Source organism: Nothobranchius furzeri, chromosome 12 (genome assembly GCF_043380555.1).
Source record: "Nothobranchius furzeri strain GRZ-AD chromosome 12, NfurGRZ-RIMD1, whole genome shotgun sequence".
Classification (NCBI taxonomy): domain Eukaryota; kingdom Metazoa; phylum Chordata; class Actinopteri; order Cyprinodontiformes; family Nothobranchiidae; genus Nothobranchius; species Nothobranchius furzeri.
Genome location: NC_091752.1, coordinates 20,784,005 through 20,809,438, shown reverse-complemented (window position 1 = coordinate 20,809,438; position 25,434 = coordinate 20,784,005). Strand labels below are relative to the sequence as shown.

The 25,434-nt window shown below is 42.0% G+C and overlaps 1 protein-coding gene across 2 annotated transcripts in view; it reads left to right on the top strand.

The window, feature by feature from the left end:
- The window catches only part of zgc:171482 (zinc finger protein), a 135,728-nt gene extending 119,977 nt beyond the window's left edge, over nucleotides 1-15,751 (top strand). For both annotated transcript variants that reach the window (XM_015944349.3, XM_015944348.3), the window contains exon 7: nucleotides 15,525-15,751. In XM_015944349.3, the coding sequence (XP_015799835.1) occupies nucleotides 15,525-15,546 (22 nt within the window). In that variant the 3' untranslated portion in view covers nucleotides 15,547-15,751. The remainder of the gene's footprint in view (nucleotides 1-15,524) is intronic.
- The last annotated feature ends 9,683 nt before the right edge of the window (nucleotides 15,752-25,434 follow it).

Below are 25,434 nucleotides of genomic sequence, written 5' to 3'. Positions count from 1 at the left end.
ACTTCATGTGGGAAAGACTTCCAATCCCAAGTGATTTCTTCGTCTGACAACTCCAAGCCTTCGCAGATTTATTTCAAATATCTTTGAGGGAGAACACTCGTACTGGAAATAACTGTGGCCAGGTCTATTGCACTGCTGTATCGATCTTCTGGGAAACAGAGAACAAGCCAAAAATTCCACCTCATCAGCCTCACTTCCTCTGTCTTCACCCAGTCATTCAGGTGAAACACAACAGCGGTCCATAAGTGTGTGTTTGGAGCCACCTTTGCGTCTTCCTCTCCTTCCCTCACGAGTCATGTTTGAGTCTTTATAACATGGTGCAGTGCAGGGGAATGACATGATGGAAAATAACGCCTCACATGTTGTCATGTATCATGCAACAAACTCACACACACACACACACACACACACACACACACACACACACCTCTAAACCGCACGTTTACTGTACAATTTTTGGGCCATTTTGTGACACTAGCTGCGTTTACATGGGCGCAAGTATGGAATGGCCACCCTATCGAATCGGAAATTCTTCATGTAAACATGTCAATCGGAATATTCTGATATGATACGGTTTTGTCCAATCATCATTCCGATTGACGCCCATGTGCACACCCATTCAGATTGTTGGAATAAAATAATGCCCACTGCGCATGTGTAAAACTTCAGTGTGACGGTTTTCCTTTGTAGACGCTCAGGACAAGTCTGAGGACCTTGAGGACAGTGTGAGCGGGCGATCGTTATCGTAGTACATTATCCTTCTCTCCTCTCCTGTAGCGGAGGAGCAGTAGCGTTACGTACTACTGTGCCTGTGGTTTAGTTAAAGCGATCAGTACAAACAAAAGCATACAGGTAAAAGTGCAAAGAGGGTCCATAACAGAGAAAAAACGTAAGTCTACGGACAAAGCTAGAGAATAAGAAAATAAAAGATGAGGGGAAAGACGTGCGGAGAAGATGACATTTGTTTACGCTTTTATTTTTCTAGGAAAGACAACTGCGCATGCTCAACCTATTTCATCTGACTGAACGCTTGGTGCATGTATACTTACAGCATGATGGGATCATTTCAGTTAGTGTCCAAATAAACAGAGGTTTGATTTCCAACCAACTAAGATTTGAATCGGATTGGGGAAATTTGGCGCATGTAAACATAGCTACTCTTTGAGATAGGGCTCAGTTTTATGTTGTAAGGGTAATGAGAAGAAATGAAAACATTACCCAGCCTTTCCACTGAATTCGTAAGCAGCGTTTCATATAACAGATGCGTTTTACCCACGAACTACCTTCCAATCGGAAGCGTTTCAAACACAAAACAGGAGCAAAAGCATCCCACGCAGCAAGTCCCACAAGGTCACAGAATAATGGCAGATTTGTGTGAGTTTGAAGATTCACGTGATAACAAGCAAGGACGTTTCATAGGAAATGGCCTACGTTTTTTATTAGTTCATCAATGGAAAATCTGCACATGACTTTTATGTTGAAAGTTTGCAGAAGTATTTACACTACTTTCGTTTTTGACTACCTGTCCGACCCAACCTTAACTGCGGAGTTTGGTGCGTTCTGGAAGCATAGAGTGCAAAAAATAAACTAATCTCTATGCTTTTGGGATGCATCCAAAACATGATGCTATGCACGCTTGTGGATGTCGGAAAGGCACCATCCACTACAACAGCGACTAATTGGTGCAAATTACGTTTCATGGCCACTAAGTGATGCTTACTTAGTGATGCCAGTGAAAAAGACGGTTTACAGCAAACTCCTTATCAGCAATTGTGCAGTTGCTTGAAAATCTAAAATGTTAGCTCAACTGCTCACACACCGCATGCACCAAAACATGAATTTCCATCTCCATACACAGCATCTCCTTTTGTTTTTACACTTTCTTCTGCACAGAATAGTAAGGATTGTCAAGGAAGTAAATTTATTTTTGTTGAAAAATCACTTATTTTCAGGCAAGTGTCTTTGTAATGTTTGCCGTTTTAGGTCCCAAATGTTGCTACCACACGTACAGACTGAGCAGTCAGGTATCGCGTACCAAGTGTAGGGTGGTACAGAACAGGAACAGGATTCCTGAGCTGTGCTCTGTGATGAAGTCATACAGCTTGACATGGAGTCAAACATAATGAAAGATGGGGGGGAAGCTGGCAGTTCTACACACAACACACAAACCTACAATATAATGGCACACCACTGCGGGCCGGACCTGGCCCGCGGGCCACCTATTGAGTACCGCTGGTCTAACGTGTGGAAATATTTGCTAGTGTGAGTCGACTTCACAGCAGAGGTTATGGAGATTCTTTTCCTCGTACATCGGAACAGTTTCTGGATTGGCCAAGAATTTGAATGACAAGGTCACTTACTATCTTCCACCCCAAGTTTGACAGAGTGTGTGTATGCTTGTGTCGTGTATGTGTTCCTGCACACTAAGGACGAGCTTTGGCTTGTGTAAGAAGCTTTCCGGAATGAGATGAAAGCACAACTGGCAGCGGCAGAGGATTAGCTCTCACCGAAGAAACATCCGTGAAAAGTGTGTGTATTTATTAGTTTGTGTGTGTGTGTGTGTGTGTGTGTGTGTGTGTGTGTGTGTGTGTGTGTGTGTGTGTGTGTGTGTGTGTGTGCTATTTTTCGTCTGGTGCTTGGCATTAGAAATGCGTCACCACAAAACAACAGCTTTCTCTATTCCGTAAACAGCTGGATGTGCCCATCCAGCAGCTCCACTTATCGGTGCCGAACATCTGCTTCATAGGCATCTGCAGGTCATTGGAAACGCTGCAGACTCTCCGGCTTGGCCCAGACAGGCTGCTGTAATTGGACCTGTAAGGGACAACAACAGCAGAGATATAACGAGATAAATTGACAGAACATTTTTACAGTTTACAGTATGTTGTGATTAAGCCAGCGATCTTGGCTGGCCAGCAGACGAGGACACATAACGGAAGCAGACAGATGAACACTAAATCCCAATGTAAGTCTCTGACTCAAGCACTCTTAAAAACTAATGGCCAAGTCGCTGGAAGTACAAATTAAAGAAGGAAAATAAGGCAGTCAGCCAGCAGGAGTGAAAACTTTCTTCTTTTATTTTTTATTTTTTTCTTTAGTTTTAGTTTTACTGCTGTGCAAAAATCTGGTTTCTGTGTCATGATCACTGCTCTCAGCAGGGGTTTAAAACCTGCAGTCATAATGCAGGTAATTTAAAATGGAATTATATAGAAGTTAAAATCCATATAACAGTTAAACCAAGAGTTAGTTCACTTTGATGCAGAAAATGCAGTGTCTTTACATTTATACATTCACAATGACCTTGCTTCTGCCAATATACAGAGATATTTTAAGAGTCTTATGCAAAAGTCTCACTGATGAAGCAACTGCAGCTTGTTCAGAATGCTGCTGTGAGACTCTTAACAGGAACTGAGAGATCAGATCACATCACTCCTGTTCTTTGATTCCTACACTGGTTACCAGTAAACTGCAGAATAGATTTCAAAGTGTCCCTACTAGTTTATAAATTACTTAATGGCATGGGAACAAAATTCATGTCCGATCTCATTCCTGTACATATACCCAATAGGGCTCTGAGATCCCTTGGAAACAATCAGCTGGTAGAACCTCGGATCAGAGCAAAATATGGTGGAGATGCTTTTAGTTACTATGCTGCTCACATATGGAATCAGCTTCCCCATGACTTGAGATCTGCCCCAACCCTAGTGTTGTTTTAATCTAAACTAAAAACCCTGATGTACTCATCAGCATTTTAAAAGCATTGATGCGGATACAAGCGTCCAAAAGGATTTTTCTCTGCAGAGTGGCTGGGCTCTCCCTTCGAGATAGGGTGAGAAGCTCGGTCATCTGGGAGGGGCTCGGAGTAGACCCGCTGCCCCTCCACATCGAGAGGAGCCAGTTGAGGTGGCTCGGGTATCTGGTTAGGATGCCTCCTGGACCCCTCCCTGGTGAGGTTTTCCGGGGACGTCCAACCGGGAGGAGACCTAAAGGTAGACCCAGGACACGTTGGAGGGACTATGTCTCTCACCTGGCCAGGGAACGCCTTGGGATTCTCCCAAAGGAGCTGGCCTAAGTGGCTGGGAAGAGGGAAGTCTGGACCTCTCAACTTAAGCCTGGTTTATGCTTCTCCGTCTGCGTCAGTGCGGAGACACGCACCGTCCTTGCGTAGGGCTCCGGCAGGCACGCAAGTACGTATGGAGTTGAGCCCACTTTTTTAAACATCCGTCGAACGAGACGGATTACGCAAGCTTGTGATTGGTCAGGACGCCGCTGTTGTTTACAGCGCTGCCATTGCAAAGAGAGCCGAGGATAACTAGCGGCAGACACGGAGAAGCTTGAAGAATACCTCGTGAAAAAACTCTAAAAATATGAACGTTTAATTCTCCCGTGACTGGAGGAGTGAAAAGATGCGCAGCAAGCGTTTTATTTGTGGACGGAAATGACAGGAAACATGGGTTTAGAGGTGGGGAGCGCATGAAGCGGTGGGAGAATGAGAGACAAATATGTCTGTGTTAAAAGTCTCTTATATACACAAAAAACACAATATAAACACACTATCTTGGACCGATACATGACAGGATACCACAGAACAGCGCTACGCCCTCTGTTGTCCTGCCGGGCAATTGCTTTGCAACACACTCCAGGAGACGGAGAAGAAAAAGAGCAAAACGCTTCCGTCAATCCGTGCGTGTTTGTCCCTTGCGGAGCTGACGGAGAAGCATAAACCAGGCTTTAGGCTACTGCCCCCACGACCCGACTCCGGATAAGCGGAAGAAAATGGATGAATGGTTGGATGTTGTGTTATCTCCATTGCAATCTGCGCTGGAACTTAGTCTTCTCCTTTAGCTCGAAACTGTAGTTCTATCTCTGTGTATTTTAATTTGTGTTTTTATGTTGTTTTCATGTCATGTTCAGATAATTGTAAAGCACATTGAATTGCCTCTGTGTTTGAAATGTGCTCTACAATTAAAGCTGCCTTGCCTTGCCTGATGAAAAACATTGCATTAAAATGTAAAAATCTGGGCTTGAAGTTTTTGTTTGACATCTGTATTCAGTCATGTTATTTAAAGGTGTGGTTGAAAACCATTCTTTAATGATTATTTCTGATAAAAATCAGTTACTCTGTGTTTTTAATGCAGGCTGTACATGAAAACAGCCTCCTACACCTTTCTCCTGCATTAGCTTCTGATAGAAAATAGACGATGAAACTCTAGGATTTGAAAAGCCTAACAGATCTACGTCACACTGCCAATACAACTTACCCAAATTGACTCACGATGGGGAATGCTGTTGTTGTTTTAGCGGCCAGAATCGGCAGAAAACGTCTCAGTCAACAGAAGCTAACTGCTAGCATTAGCAACTCACTCACATGGCAGGAGCTCCTCCAGGCTTGTTTTTTGTCCCTGAGCAAACAGAGTTAGTGGCAGAGTCTAGATCCTAGGCTAGTTTAAATAGTTGTCCATGTCAGGTAAATTTTTACCATTAACGTTTTTCACCTGTCAGTTTTTCACGTCCACCAGTCTGTCAAGCTTTTATTTCTCATCTTTTCTTTCTCTTCCTTTTTGTTTTTGTTCCCAGGTTATACCACGTCTAGGGAAAAACACTGCTGTGTTGTATCAATGAAAAATTCACATTCGACCTTTCGGATATGAAATGTCATCATTCCATTCTCTTTCCAAGTAAAAATCTGTGCCAAAGTTAAAGAAAATTCCCTCAAGGTGTTCTTGAAATGTCACGTTCATGCGTATGGGAGAAATGTGGGTCGCAGCAAGTTTGATTTTTAAACTTTTACAGCAAACTTCTAGTCAGTTTGTATTTAAGTCCAAGGGATGATATGTGTCAGATCTGAAGATGAAATTTCCTCAAGGTGTTCTTGAGTGATATTTCACACCTGATAAGAGACCCAGAGAACCATTATGCATGTGGTGATTATGCCTGGCAGAGGCCACTGCCAGGCATAATTTAAATAAAACGAGAGACGTAAACAACTGCATAAATTTTACCTGCAGAGTCGTTAGTGCTGAGCATAGTGCCATGAAGATGATTCAGTCTTTGCTCCTTAGCTGTAGTGTTTAATTGGCAAACACATTAGTAGAAACCAAATAGGTTATTAACAGACTACAAATCAAACGGGGAAAGTCTAGATATGTCAGCAGCAGATGTAGGACAGGGCAAAGATGGCCACTTCATTAAAAAAATGATTTAATCAAGTCTGGTGGGAGACCACTTTTCCTGGCCCAGGAGAAGTGCCAAGTGCTCTTTCACATAGTGCAGAGCCCAGCGAGCGCCAAGTGTGAAAATTAAGTCGAAGTTGAGAATATTTCGCTTCAGGCTGTAAATTTTTCACACAGACTTGCTTACAGCCTTCCAAGTAAAACAAGCCATTGATCATAAAATTAAACAGATGTTTATTCCCAGATTTAATGTCGTCCAGACATGAGGACCCAGCTGTGGGTCACAAAACATTCAGTTTTAGGTCTTGAGATGATTTCTAGAAATCAAATAAAACAGACAAATTATTTCAGGTAGTTTTACTTTAATTATGCAAAAAAATTATTACTGAATATAAGTACTGCCATGCAGGTTGAGTCTAGTATTGACCCTGTATTACCTTTTAGCAATGTTTGTGTAGTTCAACGTTTATCCTTTGCCATTGTTATTTTGTAGATTAGAAACCAAGGAAATGGAAATTTAAAAACTGTACCTGCCTATATAATCAGAGGAGTTGACAGTGCAGTGGGAAGATATTTGTGTCTATGCAGAAAAACATTTAATAATTCCCCAAAATGTGATATTACAATTTTAATTTTATTTGTTAGGATAACACTGAAAAAAACTTTTTAACTCCAACATGTGCTTTTTGAATTAGACTAAATACTACCAACGATACAGAATTTCATAGCTTGTTTTTGTCATTATAGATGATACTGAAAACACAGCACCAGCTATATAATGAGTCTTAATGTGAATAAAAATCTTATGAGTGAATGGATGTCATTTTTATGTGTTTATTTGTTTATATTTGGCTCTTACTAGCTTCTGCAATATCTGTGTGACAAAATATCTTTAATGAATAGGATGTGGTTCACTTTATTTATTTTTGATTGTATGAAATTATTTTAAAGATGTAATAACCTCAGAGAAGAGGCTGCAACAAGCAGCTCCTGTAGATCTGAAAGTTAAAAATATCTCCTCAGATGGTCACTTCAGCCTGGAAAAGCAGGTCAACCCACTCAGACCACCTGTTACAAGCAAAAAAAAAAAACAATTTCACAGGTGTATTTGTGTGTGTGCCTCTTTTTTCTCTGTCACACACACACACACACAAACACACACACACACACACACACATGGGCGTTGCACCCGTGGGGGATGCAACAACCACACTTTTCTTATTGAGATCATTCAACTGACACCCTCACTTTTCCAGCTGTTTTGCTCACCTCCACGCCAGTCTGGTCTCTACGTCGCAGTCTGTTTGCCTCGGGTTTCGGTTTCAAGCAGCAGCAGGAGAGGGAGGGAAGGAAGAACCCAAGGGCTTCCAGGGGCTCTTCCCTCCCTCCCTCTCCTGTTGCTCTGACACAACTGGCTTTCAACCAATCGATTTGCTTCCCACCATAAATCCCGCCTGTTCGGTCATTTTCAACATTCGGCTTGTAGTGGTGAAAATACACCGGGTATGTACCTACACAGAAAAGGCTTACACATATTTTATCTTAATATTTTAGCAGATATTACCCAAAAAACATTTCCTCAGTCATATTAGGAAGATCCATGTCAAAATCAAGCTTTTATTTACCTATTTCTCACTCAGTATAACAAAGATGCAGAAAAGGAAAAGGCAGGAGAGGATTGAGCGTCGCACCCATGGGGGATGTGGGGGATTCAACACCCACACTTTTCTTGAGATCGTTCAACACCCTCACTTTTCTAGCCGTTTTGCTCACCTTCACACCAGTCTGGTTTCTTTACGTCACACTCACTCTGTTTGCCCTTCTTCACCTCCTGCTTCTGACAGCCGATGTCGGGTTTCAAGGAGAGCAGGAGAGGGAGGGACGGAAGAGCTCAACTGAATTCATATCTTTGCATCTTGACATTAGCTGTACAAAGTCTGACTTTGATAATGTGAAGAACAATAATTTGCAGAGGATTATAACAGGCACTGTGCCAGGTTTTCATTTTTGGGTGGGCCACAGTAATTTTGGACGGACCTTAATAAGCAGTGACTTAGTGAAGCAGGCAGGTCGCGCTAGAAAATTTAGTTTAAAAAGACGTCATAAATGTGTTCCCCCGTCATTTTTATTTCTAAAATATGAAGTAAAAACTCAATTTAATTTTCATTCATTTGTCATTAATATGTAGTCTACACCCGTGCGTTAAGTGGACCATCTTCCAGTAAAAGCAAAGCCTCCAGCCCACCTCTCCAAATGCGTAAAATGTGCATCAGCCGCTAGTTAGGCGCGCCGCGCGCACCGTCAGCTACGTCAGCCCAGACAAGAGCAGAGCAAATAGAATAGAGGATAATTGTGTCTGGATGTGGATGGAGATTACATTTTACAGCAGCCTGATCATCATTTAAATACGTAACCCATCACCTGTCTTCTAGTCCACGCTATCAGCATTATTTTAATTGGTGTGTGTGTGTGTGTGTGTGTGTGTGTGTGTGTGTGTGTGTGTGTGTGTGTGTGTGTGTGTGTGTGTGTGTGTGTGTGTGTGTGTGTGTGTTTTCCACTTCAAACACTGGTCTAACCAACCAGACCAGCGTATTAATGTTACAATTAAACAATTTCACTTCATGTAGGGAACATTTCACCTGCCGTGGCCCGACCACTTCTGCTCCACATAAACTTTGTGCGTGATCAAAAGTCTCTACAGGTGCTTTCTGAGCTGAAGAGGCTATTCTGCCTCAGACAGACTGGATGCATCATGCGTCTCCATATTAGAGACGGGAACAAGCGCTATTCAGCCAAAGTTTCATAATCAGAGAACATTTTTCCAGGTGACACATCCCTCAGAGAGACCGGGTTTCTTGTTCTTTCAAAACAACCAACATCCTTCAGTTTATCCGTCAAAATAAACAGTCAAATGGAAATATCTGTAACCTGCAATTTAACTGTTTTGCCTTCCTGTGAAGATTGTTGCAAAGAGAAACAACTAAACTTTATTGACCCCAGAGTCATGCGCACTGCGCTGTACTGACTGTAAATGGAGGGGAGACGATTTAATCGGATCCTTTTCTTTTCAACATGGTTTCATGTAAAGTTTCATTCAGTACAAACTTTAGTTACACCGATCTAACGAAACAGAGCCTGGATTTGTATTCTGAACAGTTTAAACATGTTTCAAACGGAGACATGCGTGACGCGTATAAAATTCGCACCTGCTCCGCTATTATGGAAATTAAACTAACAAGATGAATAACATGAAATTATTTTAGGCACAGAAAACATCTCCCACACTTTTGAAAAGCTTGCAACGCGCCTGCACACACACACACACACACACACACACACACACACACACACACAGCATGCTAAGGTGACTTTTACTCCCCACAAACACCTCCAGTGGTTATTAGTAGCACATGCACTCTCTCTGAACTCCGTATATGTTCTCCTCACCATATAGCTCACATACGTGACCCCTGGGTCAGATTATTGGATTGTTCCTTTAACGACCTTGCTCATTCACAAACTGTGACCATTTTCTACTCCGTGTTCTGCTTCCGTTAGTCCATCCTTTACATCACTTTTTTTTCATGCCATGTCTTTTTATGTCACCTTTGTGTTTTGCTGTGTTATTATAAAAAAGAAACGTTTAGCAAAAAAGCACACAAAGCGACTCCTGGTGAATATGTGGAACACATTTCTGGTGAAAAATGGAGCAGAATAATAAATTCCCCTCAACTCAAACACATCAGAGTTTATTTGTCCTGAACTTGACAAATGTTAGCACAGCCAACGTGCGGTCCCGACAGCGAAGCACGGAGGTGAGAGTGTGACGTAGTGGAGGTGCATCACAGCGAGAGGTGTTGGTGAGGTGATATTTATAGATAGCTCTGTGGATGCCTGTGGATTCACAGGAATACCCGCAGAGAAAATGATGCTTAGGCTCCTCCTCTCCTCCTGTATGGTAACGACCCAAAGTGCAGCTCTGAAATCACTCACAGGTTTAAAGGGAAGAACAAAGTTGAAAGCAGTGTTTAACCCTTCTAACTTCCACACCATTTTATTTTAGGGCAATGATGCTTCATAATGTAACACAAATGAATAATAGTTAAACAGCTGTATTGTTATTGAGATACAAAAAATAAAATATACTTTCTTTTTTTTAGCATTCATATTTGTTTTCATTGCATGCTTCAGTAATTGGGACTAAGTAATGCTCCTCCTGGCTGTTAATCGGTTAAAGAGAACACAAAAAAACCACCCCAGACAAAGGCTAATAAAACACGTCTCCTAAATGTTTTCTCCAAATGTATCTGGATTTTGTGATCAATGAAGAATGGTTGAAGCTGCTTTAATGAATCTCCAGAACAAAATTAGGTTTTCGATGCAGATCACCCCTTCCCTCAGGTATCTTCCCTGAGTCGCTTCTGCCAGAACCAGAAACCCGCACTGAGTCAGTAAACGAGAGAGCACTAAACACCAACAGTATTGATACTGTTGACCATCACCTGCTACTGGAGAGGCTGAGAGACTGGGTAGGTCTATCAGGAACTGCGCTGGAGTGGTTCTCTTATCTTTCTGAGCGCTTCTTCTCTGTGGTCGTCTCCAAGTTTAGCTCCTCCACCACCTCCCTCACCCATGGTGTCCCACAAGGTTCTGTGCTGGGGCATCTGCTCTTCCTCCTCTATCTGCTTCCTCTTCAGCACATCCTGAGCTTCTTCAAAGAAATCTACCATCTTTACGCAGATGACATCCAACTGTACATTTCGCGTGTCTGAGCAGAACCTCCCTGAACCGTGTACAGGTGGTTCAGAATGCCTGTGCTCGGCTTCTGACCAAGTCCTTCAAACACACCCACATCACCTCACTTCTCCTCCAGCTTCATTGGTTGCCAGTCAACTTCAGGGTTCATTTCAAGATCCTGGCTCTGGTCTATAGGGCCTTACATGGACAAGCACCATCATACATTGGTGATCTTCTCAGTCCCTACACCCCCAGCAGGTCCCTGAGGTCCAGTGATCAAAGCCTACTGGTTGTGTAGCGCACCAGGCTAAAGACCAAAGATGACAGATCTGTGGCTCCCCTCTGGATCTCTCTCCCCCTGAGCTTGAGATCAGTAGACTCAGTGGACTCCTTTAAAAAGCAGATGAAAACTCACTTGTTCAGGCTGGCTTTTGTATGACCCTCTTCATCACTCTCTCCTTTTTGTGCTCCCCCTACCCTTTCCACCTTCCTCAGGATCCACTGATTTCCCTCTTTCCTATTCACTCTCTCTCATTCTTAACATTTTTATAATCACAATTGCCTATTTTGTGCTCATTTTAAATATATTTTTAATCATTTTCTAAGTCCTTTTCTATATTTTACATTTTTTGTTTTTGTGAAGCGCCTCGTGATTTTTATCTTGAGAGGCGCTATAGAAAGATCTTCTTCTTCTTCTTCTTCTTCTTCTTCTTCTTCTTCTTCCAGTCATTGTCTTTTGCTGTGTGACTTCAAATGGTGTTTTTCTTTTTGGGACTGGTAGTTTATCCTAAAGTTGAAGTGGTAGCAGCCGGCTGTTTCTCCTACTCTGATATAATTGAGCCATGAATCTTTCACACCAGAGGAGTTCTGTTACTAAATATGCAAGTGCATAATGAGTGGAGGGCCCATGCAAGTGCAGCGGTTCAGTGAGACGACAACCGGATGATCCAATAGATGATTTTGGTTCAAAACGTGTTATGGGTGGAGGTTTTTAGACAAGTGCAAGAGAACCACTTTATTATTTTTTATGTTTTTGTTTTTATCTGTGCAATATATTTATAGTTATACTATGATAGAATGTTGTTAAGAGGCATGAAAAATTGTTTTAAGTAAATTTGCCGTTGAAGCTTTAACAAACATTTTTGTCACATACACGAGGCCTAAGGTAGTCTAAAAATGCACAGGACTTTAAAACTTATAACTTCAGTGCATCTTAAGAGATAATTATGTTAACTATTTGACAGCAGTGTCATTGATGACAATGACATCAATAAAACTGAAAGCTGCAAAAAAAGGAAAACTTGCTTTTAGAGGTGGGCGATATATGGACAATTTACTGATACGTAGATTCATTTTTACTACCAACATAATATTTCCTGTGTCAATATGTTAGGTATTTGAAAAAAAGCTACCAAATCCAAAATGTCGCCCAACGGTTGCTGAAGGGTTTTTGCGGGAATGGGCTTCTCCTCGACCAGATCACCGTTACTCCATCTAACTGTCACTGCATGGGTAGGTGAACTGCTCAAAAAATGGATATTGATCTGACGCCCTATCACCCAGACCTAGTTGCAACTGCAATATCTCTGCTCCACATTCAGCAGTCATGTCTCCTAGTTTCTCAGTTTTTTTTGTCAGATCCAGCTGTTTTCATGCTTGATTCTCAACACGTTTTCTGTTCTTGCTGTTCTTGCACCTTGATAGACTTTGTGCACAAAAAGTTAGTAACAATACTGAGAATAGACTGACTTGTGTGCTTTTCTCCAGCAAGCATGTAAAAAAAAGTATCCATGTTAAATATTTTCTTTGATTAGCCTTATTGGCCAGTCTAAATGATCCCAGGTGGAATAAACAACACAACACGGAACTATTACATTGCATCCTATAGGCAGTCAACAATGCCACAAAATGAACCTGGAAGCTGTAATAATGTGTTTAAAGTAGGGGTGGGCAATATGGTAAAAAAAAATCATATCCCAATTTAGTTTTTGCAAAATCACAATCACGATTTTATCACAATTCAGAAATTTTGGAAGTTATTTAACAATAAAATACATACATTTTAAATCATATCCCTGCACAGAAAATAGGATAAAATATTTCAGAATCCTAAAAAAAATCTTTAAATTCCTTTCCCTCACTCTCTCTCGTTCTTGTTTCAACCATCAACATATAAATATTGGCCAGGCTCCAGTAACACGTTTTTGTGCCAAAATGGGAGGTGGCCACCACCGACATTTTGACCGTGTCACAGGTTACCGTCAAAACCAGACAATTCCACAAAAGGGAAGAGAGGTGGAGCTGAGAGTGGGGCTGAAGGCTGGGATCAACTGACGACACCCGGTCATACTAGCTACAAGCTAACCTGAAGCTAACCCAAAGCTAACGTGGAGGTGGGAGCTAAGCTAATGGAGGTAGCAACCTAGCTACAACCGGAGGTAACTGTGCACAACACCAGAGCTTCTGAGTCAGAGATACGCCGGGCTGACCGCTGGGTAAAACCGGGTGGAACACAGAGGTCTCCCGAGAGCTCCGCAAGCCGGCAGCTGCACAGCAGACAAGCGCAGCTGCGATCTGAGATGTGCAGAGCTGCCGCTGGGGAGAACTGGGTGGAAAGTTTTCCATCCCAGAGCTCTACAAGCCGGCAGCCCGCACAGCAGACAGGAGCCGCGATCAGACAGAGATGCGACGAGCTGCGGGGAGGGGAGAACCGGCTCAAATAATTTCCAAAAAAGAATGCACAAACGCTACAACTAATGGTCTAAGTTGAGAGACTGAAAATGACCGAACAGTTTTCAGGCGAGGCCGAGGCTCAGACTGAGGTCTTTCCCCGGAGCTAGCTCTGCGGTCACGTGGGTCTGATGCTCTTTTTGGTGAGCTGAGCCAAAAGAACCGGCTCTCTAAAAAGAGCCGGAATTCCCATCACTATCAGCCAGCATGTGAAACTCATAATGACAGATTGTTAAAAATTTACAAGTAAAAAAACAATTACTTTACTCCTGCTACACCCCACCCCCACCCCTGTTGCTACCTGTCCCCTCGCACAGACCAATACAAGCTACCAAAGCCATGCCCTCCTCCCTCTTATGAGGGTCCGGTTCCCCAGAGGAGTCTTCACAGAGCGGACAGGGTGCAGAAGCCGCTGTTTTTACAGCCATTACCAGGATAGACACTGACAGCATCCTCCTCCTCACACTGCAGTTTTTGTGAATAGAGATCTGGGCAGATGTTATTTAGGAGTGTACCATGAAAGTGGCAATTTACCAAAGACTGTGACGTCAAAGGAAACGGTGGAATGTGTTTTGCCGTCTGCGGTGTGTTTTCATTTCAGACTAAAACTGACAACCGCATATGGAGGAGAGCACTTTCAATCTGTGTGTCTGATATTGTTTGTCTCTCCCAACTTAAGCGAAGGCACACAAGGATCAGCTTGCACTAAAGCAACCCGTTTCAAATAAATAATCTGAATGTAGGACCTGAAAAGAAAAGCAATTACACAAAAAAGAAAATGACCCAGAGATGAAAAAGGCACTTTTTTCATCATATCTGTGATTCGTGCCGTGACATTTGTTCCATACATTTGTTTTTGACTCTGAATGACACCTAGAACTGATCTGCTAATGGATTTTTCACACTATTAGTTGTTTAAAAGACTTCTTGACCACAAAATAATTTCAAAAGAAGCTTTGTCGGTGTGGTGTGTGTTGCTTCCTATGATAAATGATAAATGACCCGCACTTGTATTGCGCCTCTCAGAGTAAGGACTCCAAAGCGCTTTACACTACAGTGTATCATTCATCCATTCACACACACATTCACACACTGATGGTGATGAGCTACAATGTAGCCACAGCTGCCCTAGGGCGCACTGACAGAGGCGAGGCTGCAGAGCACAGGCACCACCGGTCCCTCCGACCACCACCAGCAGGTAAGGGCGATTAAGTGTCTTGCCCAAGGACACAACAGCAGAATTCTCTGTCCGGAGCCGGGATCGAAGCTGCAACCTTCCGATTACTGGACAACCCACTCAACCTGTTGAGCTACTGCTGCCCCTATGATCTTCTATCCGACTTATCTCTTTGTTTTAATTGAATATGGCTTCTCTGCTCCTGCTGTTGCTTTGTTTCATGGTGATAAAGCTGCAGAATGCCGCCACAGTGGCTGTCATCCTCAAAAGCTATTAGCTGCTTGCGATAAAGGCCAAATCCACAGCAAATACACCACTTTAAACATGAAGGTTTATGCTCCAATGTGTTTTCTTTGTTTTAATTTGGAGCTCAGCCAGATTGTGGCGGTTATAGATGGCTGTAATTATGAGATGACTGTGATTCAAGCTCACTGCGTAATGCTTGCCTTAGATTTGTAGAATTTTTGTATTAAAAACAATAACTGTAATGAAAGATTACAGTCTACATCTCTGCACGCCAAATAGGACTTTTTTTATTATGCTGCTTTGTATTAAAAACGCCATGAGATACAGGTAAATAGGATTACTTCCCATGAAGAAAAATAAAAATATTTTCCCCCTGCAGCGGCCCCGATGCTCCCTGTAGGTAAAGAGCCATGTCTTGTCAAATCTGCACTAACAAATTCCTTCCTGTGTTTTGTTTTCAGCCTGAAGCAACACCAGCAGTAAGTCACCAAGACAAACCACAGGAGATGGACGACAGAGATTTGTGGGATAAACAAATTCAGGAAGGACTAAATGTCAGAAAGTAGTGCAGAAGAAACTTTTGTTTGTGTGTGTGTGTGTGTGTGTGTGTGTGTGTGTGTGTGTGTGTGTGTGTGTGTGTGTGTGTGTGCGTGCATGAGAGTGAGTTTCTATATTGAGCACTTTGTGTTGGATGAGTTCAACACAACCTTCAGGAGACTCGCGGCTGAGGAAGGAACTCCTCTGTGAACCACAATCTTTGAACTGAACTGATGTCAGTGCATCACCCAGCCTGGTAATTACCATTCTAATGATAGTCAGACAACAGAAGAAATAAAAAGAACTCCCCCAAGTGCTCTGACAGTGATCCCAGTCTGGACACAGTTTACTATTTGTTCACGTTTCTAAAAATGAAGTGATGATGATGACGAAGGCCCGTGGATGGCTCACTTTCAGACCACTTGAGGAATTACTCAGGCCCAGACCTTCAAATCAGAGAAAACTCCCTCAGCCATCCCTGACTGCATGATTTCATAAATGATGTTCTTTCAAAACCCAAAAACTGAAACTTAAGTGATAAAAAAAATACTAAGAAAAAAATCTCATAACTCTGTGAATCATCTACTGTTGAAAACATTCCCATGAGACTAAATAGTGATGTCAGAAGCAAGTTGGAGGAGATTGAAACACTCTCCAACAAGGGCAACATGTAGATATTTCTTTTTGCTGTTGCTGTAACCAGGAGATGAAAAAGCCTTCCCACTCATGTAGCAACCAACACAACTGGGCTGTATTTTCAATGCATGCAAACGGTGCATTCACTTGCCTTTTAGAAGCCTGTTTATCGTGCTGCTTTCTAACGATTGCTTCGCAACACATCACAGCACACACTTGTAACTAAAACAAGAGGCTACCAACATTTCCATACAGAGATTAGCTGTCACTGCAGTTTAACAGCCTCGTGTGTGGAACCTTCAGTGAGTTTCAGTAATGGTTTGTTGCACCATGTTAGCCGTGTTTCCATTATAGGTGTTCCGGGAAATTTCAATGCCGTTGTGTCTTCATACAAAACGTCAGCATATGCCGACCATTTAGGCAGTGAGTGATGTCATTGATCAGCTCCAAAAGACATCTACGGAAATTAAAAATTTTATTCTGCAAAAGTTTGCAGTAATTTTATACATTCAGTGGACCAGGACAGCCGTGTTCAATGGCCAGAAAAGGTGCCATTTTTGCCGCTCTATAGGAGAACTATGGAAGCGTATTGCTGTCGGTATGGGTAAATATATAAGAGCAGCATATCGTAAAAACTATAAAGTTTCTCGATAGAACGTGATAAAAATCTTGTCTTGATGAAAAACTTTCTTGTAATACCAGCATATAAAGGTAATTTTAACAAGAAAGTTTCTCAAAATAATGTGTTCAGTATCTCGTAATATTGAGATATCTCTAATGGGTGAAATGCCGACACACATTAGCCAGTTTTTTTTATTTTATTGTTACTATTATTACTTTGCCTAGAATGCAGATCGTCATTTGCTGAAGCAAAATAATTTTGCTTTGCATTACGGTCTAGCAATGCTCCATTGGAACCACCGCAGCCCCGGCCAGTATTATGGCTGACCAATCACAGCTTGTTCATTTAGAAAAAACTATTAATTTGCGTCCTTCTCTCTGCATCTTACACGATGTATGGCGGACTGCCCTGTCGACTGACTAGCGGTCCTATTAAAATGCTTTATTAGTTTGGTAGGCCGATCACAGCGCTCTAAAGCTTGGTTTATGCTTGACGCATTCACTTTCCGCGCGGTGATGCGGCTCGCGGCTGGAACGCGCTTCACAACTCGCAGTGTTTATGGTTTGTGCGGCTCGTCTCTGCGGTGAGCCAATATTCTCCCAAAGTGTAGGGGGCAGCATGGAGCTCTACGGCAAGCATCCAACACTACACCATAGTAGAAGTAGAAATTACTGTTTACAACATGACATTTCAGCATTTTTAACAGCGTTCTCGTCGTTTCCGACAGTGCGAGCTATTTCTCTCCAAGAACTATTAACAACATGTTGATCACGGTGATCTTTGAGAGCTGAATCATACAAATGTCTGTATTTACGAACCTCTGCTGTGCCGGTCCGCCATGTTTTTCCGCGTCTGACCGTCCGCGTGGTTAGAAATTTTCCGAGGTGCGCGTTGCGGAAATCTTGGGCCGTGCGGAGACGCGGTGGAGGGGCGTGGTTGTTAAAATGACGCAAAATGACGCAACTTTTCCGCGCGGAGCCGTGCGGACCTCGCGGATGCTTCAAGCATAAACCAACCTTAAGTCTGGTGGGCAGGATGTTAGTGCAAATGAGTGAAACTAAGATGGCGGCTCTGTAGTGGTCTAATCACAGCACTCTGATGGTGGGCGGCTTTGGCATCAAATTTGGACTATTTTGACCTGTACCTTTATTTTACTTGAGCAAATAGAGGTACTTAAGTTTATTTAGAAAAAGGATGCAATTGCATCTTCTTTGATGGTGTATGGCAGACTACCTCGTTGACTGACATCCGTAGTGGTCAGTATGTCTCGTTTGTACACCAGCGTGTGGAGACATTCTGAAAGACAACCGTATATCCCGCCCCACGACTGATTGTCGTCAATGGATGGTGGCTAATTATATATCCACATACATGGCTTGCCGAGCTACCATTGTTCGGCAGTTTCGCCCTGTTGTCGAGGCACTGATGCTGATGTACTTCCTAAAATTTAAACACAAAGAGCTGGAATAACTATTTCAATTATGCGGAGTAAAATGCCACAACATATTAACTGCAATTTTACCATTACAATGCTACATTTTTATTATTACGTGATATTAAACACATTATTTGTGAACATTTCTCATTAAAACAAAATTTATATGTCGTTATTACAAGAACGTTTTTTTTTGTTATTACCGTATACTGCTCCTTAATTTTTTTCTTGCGCTGACAGCAATGCACTTCCAAAGAAACCACAACTTCGCAAAAATGAAAGGTCTATTGGGAGGGTTGCATTTTGTGGCGTTGGGAATAGAAAAATGGTGATTTTTTTTTCCCATCTTGCTTCACCAGCAACTCTTCCAATTTTAAAAATGGCGGTTGTTTGGCAGCATCTGCTGATATAATTTTCCTACTGACTTACAACCAATCAACATGAGTTAACTACAAGTCCCCCCATCAACTCTACCAGGGCATTTCGGAGTACACAGGGAACCTAAGTCACTTCTGCGTCATGGTTCCCCGGAAGAACGAAAAAATGAATGCAAGTCAACAGGGCTAAAAACGTTATTATCTAATACGCCTTGCCTTACACCATGGATTGCACATATGTTGTACTGCATTTTAAATGAAAATTATTGATGAGTGTTTCGACCATGACAGTCACATACTTTGAGATTTATCAGCTTGTAAAAGTTCGTAATCAGCATGACTTCAAACCAGAAATTGGCACGTCGCATATGTGACGTCACTACAATCTCCTCTCCCCAAACGTAGCTGCTACTTACCAAATGACCAGATTTATGGTGGTTCTTTCCTCCTGTTGGAAATTTGCTGAACTTGCAGCCATTTTCCCTCAGTTTTCTCCGTGTCTGGTTTGATGACGTCACTTTCGTGAAGCACATTGGTAGTTCTGGACTTATTTTCACACAAAACCTAAAATATTGTTCCCCCTGTTGGATAATAAGCACATTCTTGGTATCGAAATGCATCTTTAAAATTCACGGACATCATATGTGAAATCCATAACACAAAACAAGCGGAATTAGAAAATAGCATTTTTAGCCCCGTTGACTTGCATTCATTTTTTCCTTCTTCTGGGGACCCATGATGCGGAAGTGACTTAGGTTCCCTATACCCCACTTGGTTACTTCTTGACATGCCACGAACGTCCGGTAAAATTACTCGGAAGTTCCGATAGTGGAAACGAGCCTATTGATGAAGAAAAGATGTACTCTACTTTCCCTTGATGAGAACGCTGTCCTCTGTTAGTTCTTTTTATAATTGGAAACACATTCAAATTTTATAATTTTTTTGTTTTACTATCATAAACTACCCATAATCTAGACAGAAACCATTTTTTCCCCCAGCACACGGATGAATAAGGGTTTTTATGCAATCGCTTCAGATTTGAAAGTGGGGCGATGGTGGCACAGGAGTTAAGTGCTCGCCCCGTAATCGGAAGGTTGCAGGTTCGAGTCCCGCTCAGTCTGTCGCTGTCGTTGTGTCCTTGGGCAAGACACTTAACCCACGTTGCCTGCTGGTGGTGGTCGGAGGGACTGGTGGCGCCAGTGCTCGGCAGCCTCGCCTCTGTCAGTGCGCCCCAGGGCAGCTGTGGCTACATTGTAGCTCATCCCCACCAGTGTGTGAATGTGTGTGTGAATGGGTGAATGACTGATTGTGTTGTAAAGCGCCTTGGGGGGTTCCAGGACTCTAGAAGGCGCTATATCAAATACGGGCCATTTACCATTTTTACCATTTAATGAGTCACATAGGTGAGATGTGTGTTTTTAGATGAAAAAAGATTTGTAATTATAGTGTTATCTTCACTGAGCCACGAGTAGGGAAGTTTCTTAAAAATTTTGAGAAAAATGCATAAACACTGGCAATAGAATGAGAATAAACTGTCTGTTGTGTTTTTAGTGGATAAAAATAAACCTGGAAGTTGTGACAATGGACCAAAATCCAGCACATGGAGGACATCGCTATAAAGGGAGTTTTAATAGCTGCAGTTTTCATGAGAAAACCTACAATCACCAAGAAGGGAGTCGTTAAAAACTGCCAAAACAATGATGCAATGACACAAACTGCTGGACTTTTCAAACATCACAACAAAAGTGCAAAACCAAGAAGTTTTTTTTTTTTGGATGCGCTTCAGACTGTTTGAATGACGGATCTCTGCTGCTCGGGTTTACTCACCGTAAGCCGTGTGTGCCCATGATGCAAGAGGCTGACCGTGCCAAGAGTCACACATTTTAGTAGATGTTACATAATATATTACAGAAATGTATTTATGGCTTAAAAACTGTGTGAGGAAATGTTTTCCAGTGGGCGTCAGTATGTGAAGTTGCACTGGCAGTGGGAGACTCTGTTAGCTGTGTGAGCACACTCGTAAACACACCTGATGATGAATACAATGAAGCTGACAACTATATCTGTCTTCTCTTGAAAAATCCAGAACCATTATTTTTTATTTTCTGCTTGTTTACACCTCCATGGAGACAAGTAAAAAGGGATTTTACTCACATTCTCTGCTTCAAGGTGTGAATAATCTTTTATGTGTTTTAACGTGTTGATTCATCCTCTTTGTCTTTGGTATGTTTTGCACAGGACATGTCAAACAAAAATACACATGAAACTACTGATGGAATGGCTTTTAGGAATTAAGATTTAAAGGGTTCAAAGGTTTTAAAAGTTACATATTTTTTAGAAACATAATTTGGAAAATAGTAGCATTGTTCCTCAGTTTGTTTGTTTTTATTCCTTACCTGGAATAATTTAATTTATTTGTTCAAGAACATTCTAAAAAAGGCTTGAGTTATTACCTATACTTTTTCAACTTTCTGGCAATATCTCTTAAAAACCAACACTTTCAGCTGATTTGAGGTCATTTGGTGTAAAGGCAGATAAATTTCACATAATTTAGACTTTCTTATTTAAAAAAATCAAAATATGATGTTGTGGTAAGTATCTTATTATCAAGAAAGTTTTTTTTAATTTTTTTTTAAATTAATTTGAGTTTTCTTGAAGACATCTAGTTCATAGATAACCAACAACCAGAATTTTTTTTATCCTAGCTTTTTCAAAGGGGTTATGTTGCAACCTAATGCTTGTTTTCTCTTAAAGGTCAACTTTATTCATATTTTTAAACATTAGCAATGAATGCCTTGTAAGTCATTCTCTGGGGACAAAAGCTATGTTGCGCCTGTTTGAGGACGGAGAAGACAGCTGGAGGAGAAAGTACCTTCAGACGATTTGGACCCTTATTTTCTGATGTTTGGACATCTCATCTCTAATTGGCTAACACAACGCTATCACTGACTCTGTTTGCTTTGCAAAGTTGATTTTTTTATCTCTACAAATAACACAAGCCTGGAGGAGTACAGTTGTGTCATGAGGTTGCTAATGCTAATGGTTAGCTTCTACTAGTCAAGATGTTCTCTGTAGTTAAGATAAATGATAAATGACCCGCACTTGTATAGCACCTCTCAGAGTAAGGACTCCAAAGTGCTTTACACTACAGTGTATCATTCATCCATTCACACACACATTCACACACTGATGGTGATGAGCTACGATGGGGCGCACTGACAGAGGCGAGGCTGCCGAGCACAGGCGCCACCGGTCCCTCCGACCACCACCAGCAGGCAAGGGCGGTCAAGTGTCTCACCCAAGGACACAACAGCAGAATTCTCTGTCCGGAGCCGGGATCGAAGCTGCAACCTTCCGATTACTGAACAACCCGCTCAACCTGTTGAGCTACTGCTGCCCAAAGGCCCAAGTTTCCTGGCTGTTAAACCAACAGCAGCCTTCCCCGTCGCGAGTCAAGATGGACAAGTCCATAAATTTTAAGGGACAGTGTGAAGTAGATATGTCAGGCTTTTCTAATCCTAGAGTTTCACGTCTATTTTCTATCAGAAGCTAATGCAGGAGATAGGTGAAGAAGCCTATTTTTAAGTTCAGCCTGCATGAAACCTTCAGAGTAACTGATTATATTAGAAATAATAACTAAAAATTGTTTGTCTGTGAAGTTGACCTTTAAATATTTATTTGTTCCCTTATATAGATATATTTAACTTCATGAAGTTGATGCTTATTCTTAGGGTCTAGTCGATTTGTATGTTTTAGCCTACAGACTTCCTAAACCTAACCCATCCAGGCAGTTTTGTGAAAACAAGTGAAGGAATCTACCAGGAAACACAAATGTGATCACAGACAGCAGTTTCACTCTAATGGAGATTCAGTCTAGCCTAGTAATCTAGACGGACAGTAGCCAAAGCTAAATGACTTTACTCTGTATGTCGACCTAGTCACACTCAATAGAAGCCTCAGCAGGTCTACCACTGGCCTGGGGTCTCATTTATCAAACATTGCGTAGAATCCTTACTAAAACCGTACTTAAGCCCAGCAAAAAAATGTACTTATGCCAAGTAGGTTTGTGATCTATAAAACATGGAGTACGCACAGCTGCATGCAATCTCCGCTTCATAAATCGGAGACTAACGAGAATGTTTCTCAGATGCATTTTAGTCACATCCCGCCCTCACTACTCCCACTTACTGCCATAAATAGTCAATGCAAAGTGCCTTGTGGATCTCATACATATACATAAGCCGGCCGTTGCAGCGTTCCACCAATGACGATGGCGACCATAGATCAAGGCAGATCAAGGAAGCGCAATTTCACAGAAGCAGAAATTGAGGTAATTGTGAGTGAGGTGGAGAAATGAAAGGAAGTGCTTTTGCAAAACAAATAAGAGAAAATCCACGGAGTGGCACAGCATTGCTGAAGCCGTCAATGTTGTGAATTCTTCAGAGAGATCTGTGGCGGATATAAAAAAAAATATCCGATCAGGGTTCAATCCCCAGACTCCCAGGTGAAAGTCGCGCGTGCTAACCAGTCAGCCAAACGTAGATCTCCCTCGCCCAAGTAGCCAGGGTGCATGATCAATCGGGTCACAGTGACAGGACACACACTGCCACAGATGCTTGACATTCTGTCTCAATCTGTCCCCCTGCTGATATTCTGCATTCCGTATGCTGCGCTTAAGGCTGTGTGTGTGTGTGTGTGTGTGTGTGTGTGTGCGAGCGTGCGTGCGTGCGTGTGGGGGGTCTTTTTCTGTGAAAACGAAGCAGTACAAGTGATAATGCTGCAGGATTTCATAATTTTATCCTTCCCAGCAGCAGCACTGCAGGTGCTCTCCATGTCCAAAATGTGCGTAAGCCAGGTCCTTAGTCAGCTTAAAGTTGCGCGCATTTTTCCGCTAAGTTTTCTTTCATAAATCCCAAAGTTTGCATGGAAAGTTGCTTACGCAGTTTTCCGACCCCGTTTTGTGCGTGAGCAAGCTTGATAAATGGGGCTCCTGAGCAGTATTGTGTTATGCCAATCATAGGTCTCTATTGGTTTGGTGGGCATGATGATGCCATGGAGCGGTACAACAATGGCGGTGGCTCGTGAAAAAGCTTTGTCATCAACTTTGAACTATTTAGGCTTGGACTTTTCTTTGAGTCAAGAGCAGGTAGAGGTACTTAAGTCTGTTATTTAGGAAAAAGGATGTGTTTCCTCTTCTTCTACAGTGTATGGCGGACTCTCTGTAGAGATGAGTGTCGCATTGTTCATTGACCAATATCAAGTGGAAACAGTTTGAAAGACAACATTAGATTCCACCCCACAACCAAGCCCTGTCTATGAGCCATGACTAAAGTATGTATTCACATATATAGGATGGCTTGCCAGGCTAGATTCATCCTTACTTCATGAGTAAAAGTCAAACATTTAGGGGATGTGTAAAGAAGTGTGTTGGTTTGATAACTTTGGATTTGATCAAAGCTGCATGAAAACAGTTTAAAGATGGCTTACACAATCTCTTTAAATCTGGACACCATTCCCTTTGTATGAGTACTGCTGGCTCTGTTGGGTTATTCTAATACTTTAGCTTAATTCCTTTCAAGATGAGTAGTTAGACTGAAGTGCAACAAGAAAAACAACCCAATTGAGCCAAATGTTTATCATATTTTTCATAATTCCTTGATTGGAAAACAAACTTGTTATTCACAGAGGAAAGCAGAGTAATTACATGAAACAAACAAGAGCTAGTCAGGGAGGAAAGGAAGCAGCAGGAGATAGGAGGAAGCAGCAGGAGATGGGAGGAATCAGCGCAGACCGGAGATGATGTGCACTCTTAATGGTTCATTGTAGTCAACAGTAGATGATCTGAATAAAACATTAAAGCTAGAATTATGTCATTTCCACTGCAACGCCCATCCTCCATGTCCTAAAACTCAGTGGGAGTGGGAATTTGAGGCCATCACCCCACTTAGCCCTCAGTAGAACAAGCCATCTCTGCTCATACATATTAATCACACCATCAACGAAACCCCATAATCTGCCGGATGTGTTCTTGAAAAGGTAATGCCGGCACCCTAGGTGCACATTACAGGTCAGTTTCCTGAACATGTTTAATTGAAGTGCTGGCAGCCTTGCTGTGGATTTGACACTGAATTAGGGTTGGTAACGGGGATGTGTAACCGTCTCGAAAACACAAGATGGAGTAGGAGTGAGTCATGGTGAGGATTCCCCACAAAACATTAGATGTTCCTGTCTCTGAGTAATGAAGCTAAACTGCTGAATTATGAGATCTGTGTCATAAAAATGTCAAGTCAAGCCTAAGTTTTCGGTTAACATTTATTAGAAAAAGTGTAACTGGAATTGCTCTGTAACTCGCTGGAGTTTTTGACAATTAAAATTGCACCCACATTTTCTAAGTTAGACACATCTGTTCTAACAACTGTAGTTCCTGCATCTTCCTTCAGCCCTCTCCCCCCTCCCCCTGCGCAGCGGCCGCAAACTCACTGATGCACCTGCAGCCTCTCAGAGTTGCTGCTGCTCTAAACATTAAAATAATTATTTCATTTTCTGTTCCTCACTTCTGATTACCTTCAGTGGTGTCTGTTTGTTGCAACCACCAGGCACAAAAACGAGTTTGTTTTTTATTTGACATTTTTTCTGTCCTGTCTCTGTTTATTATCTTCCTGCATCTCGTCTCAATCCTAAAGAAAAACTGCTACCTGGGTTCATATATATTCACCTTATGAGATACCTTTGAACTGCAGTTCTAAAAGATCTACCGACTGCAC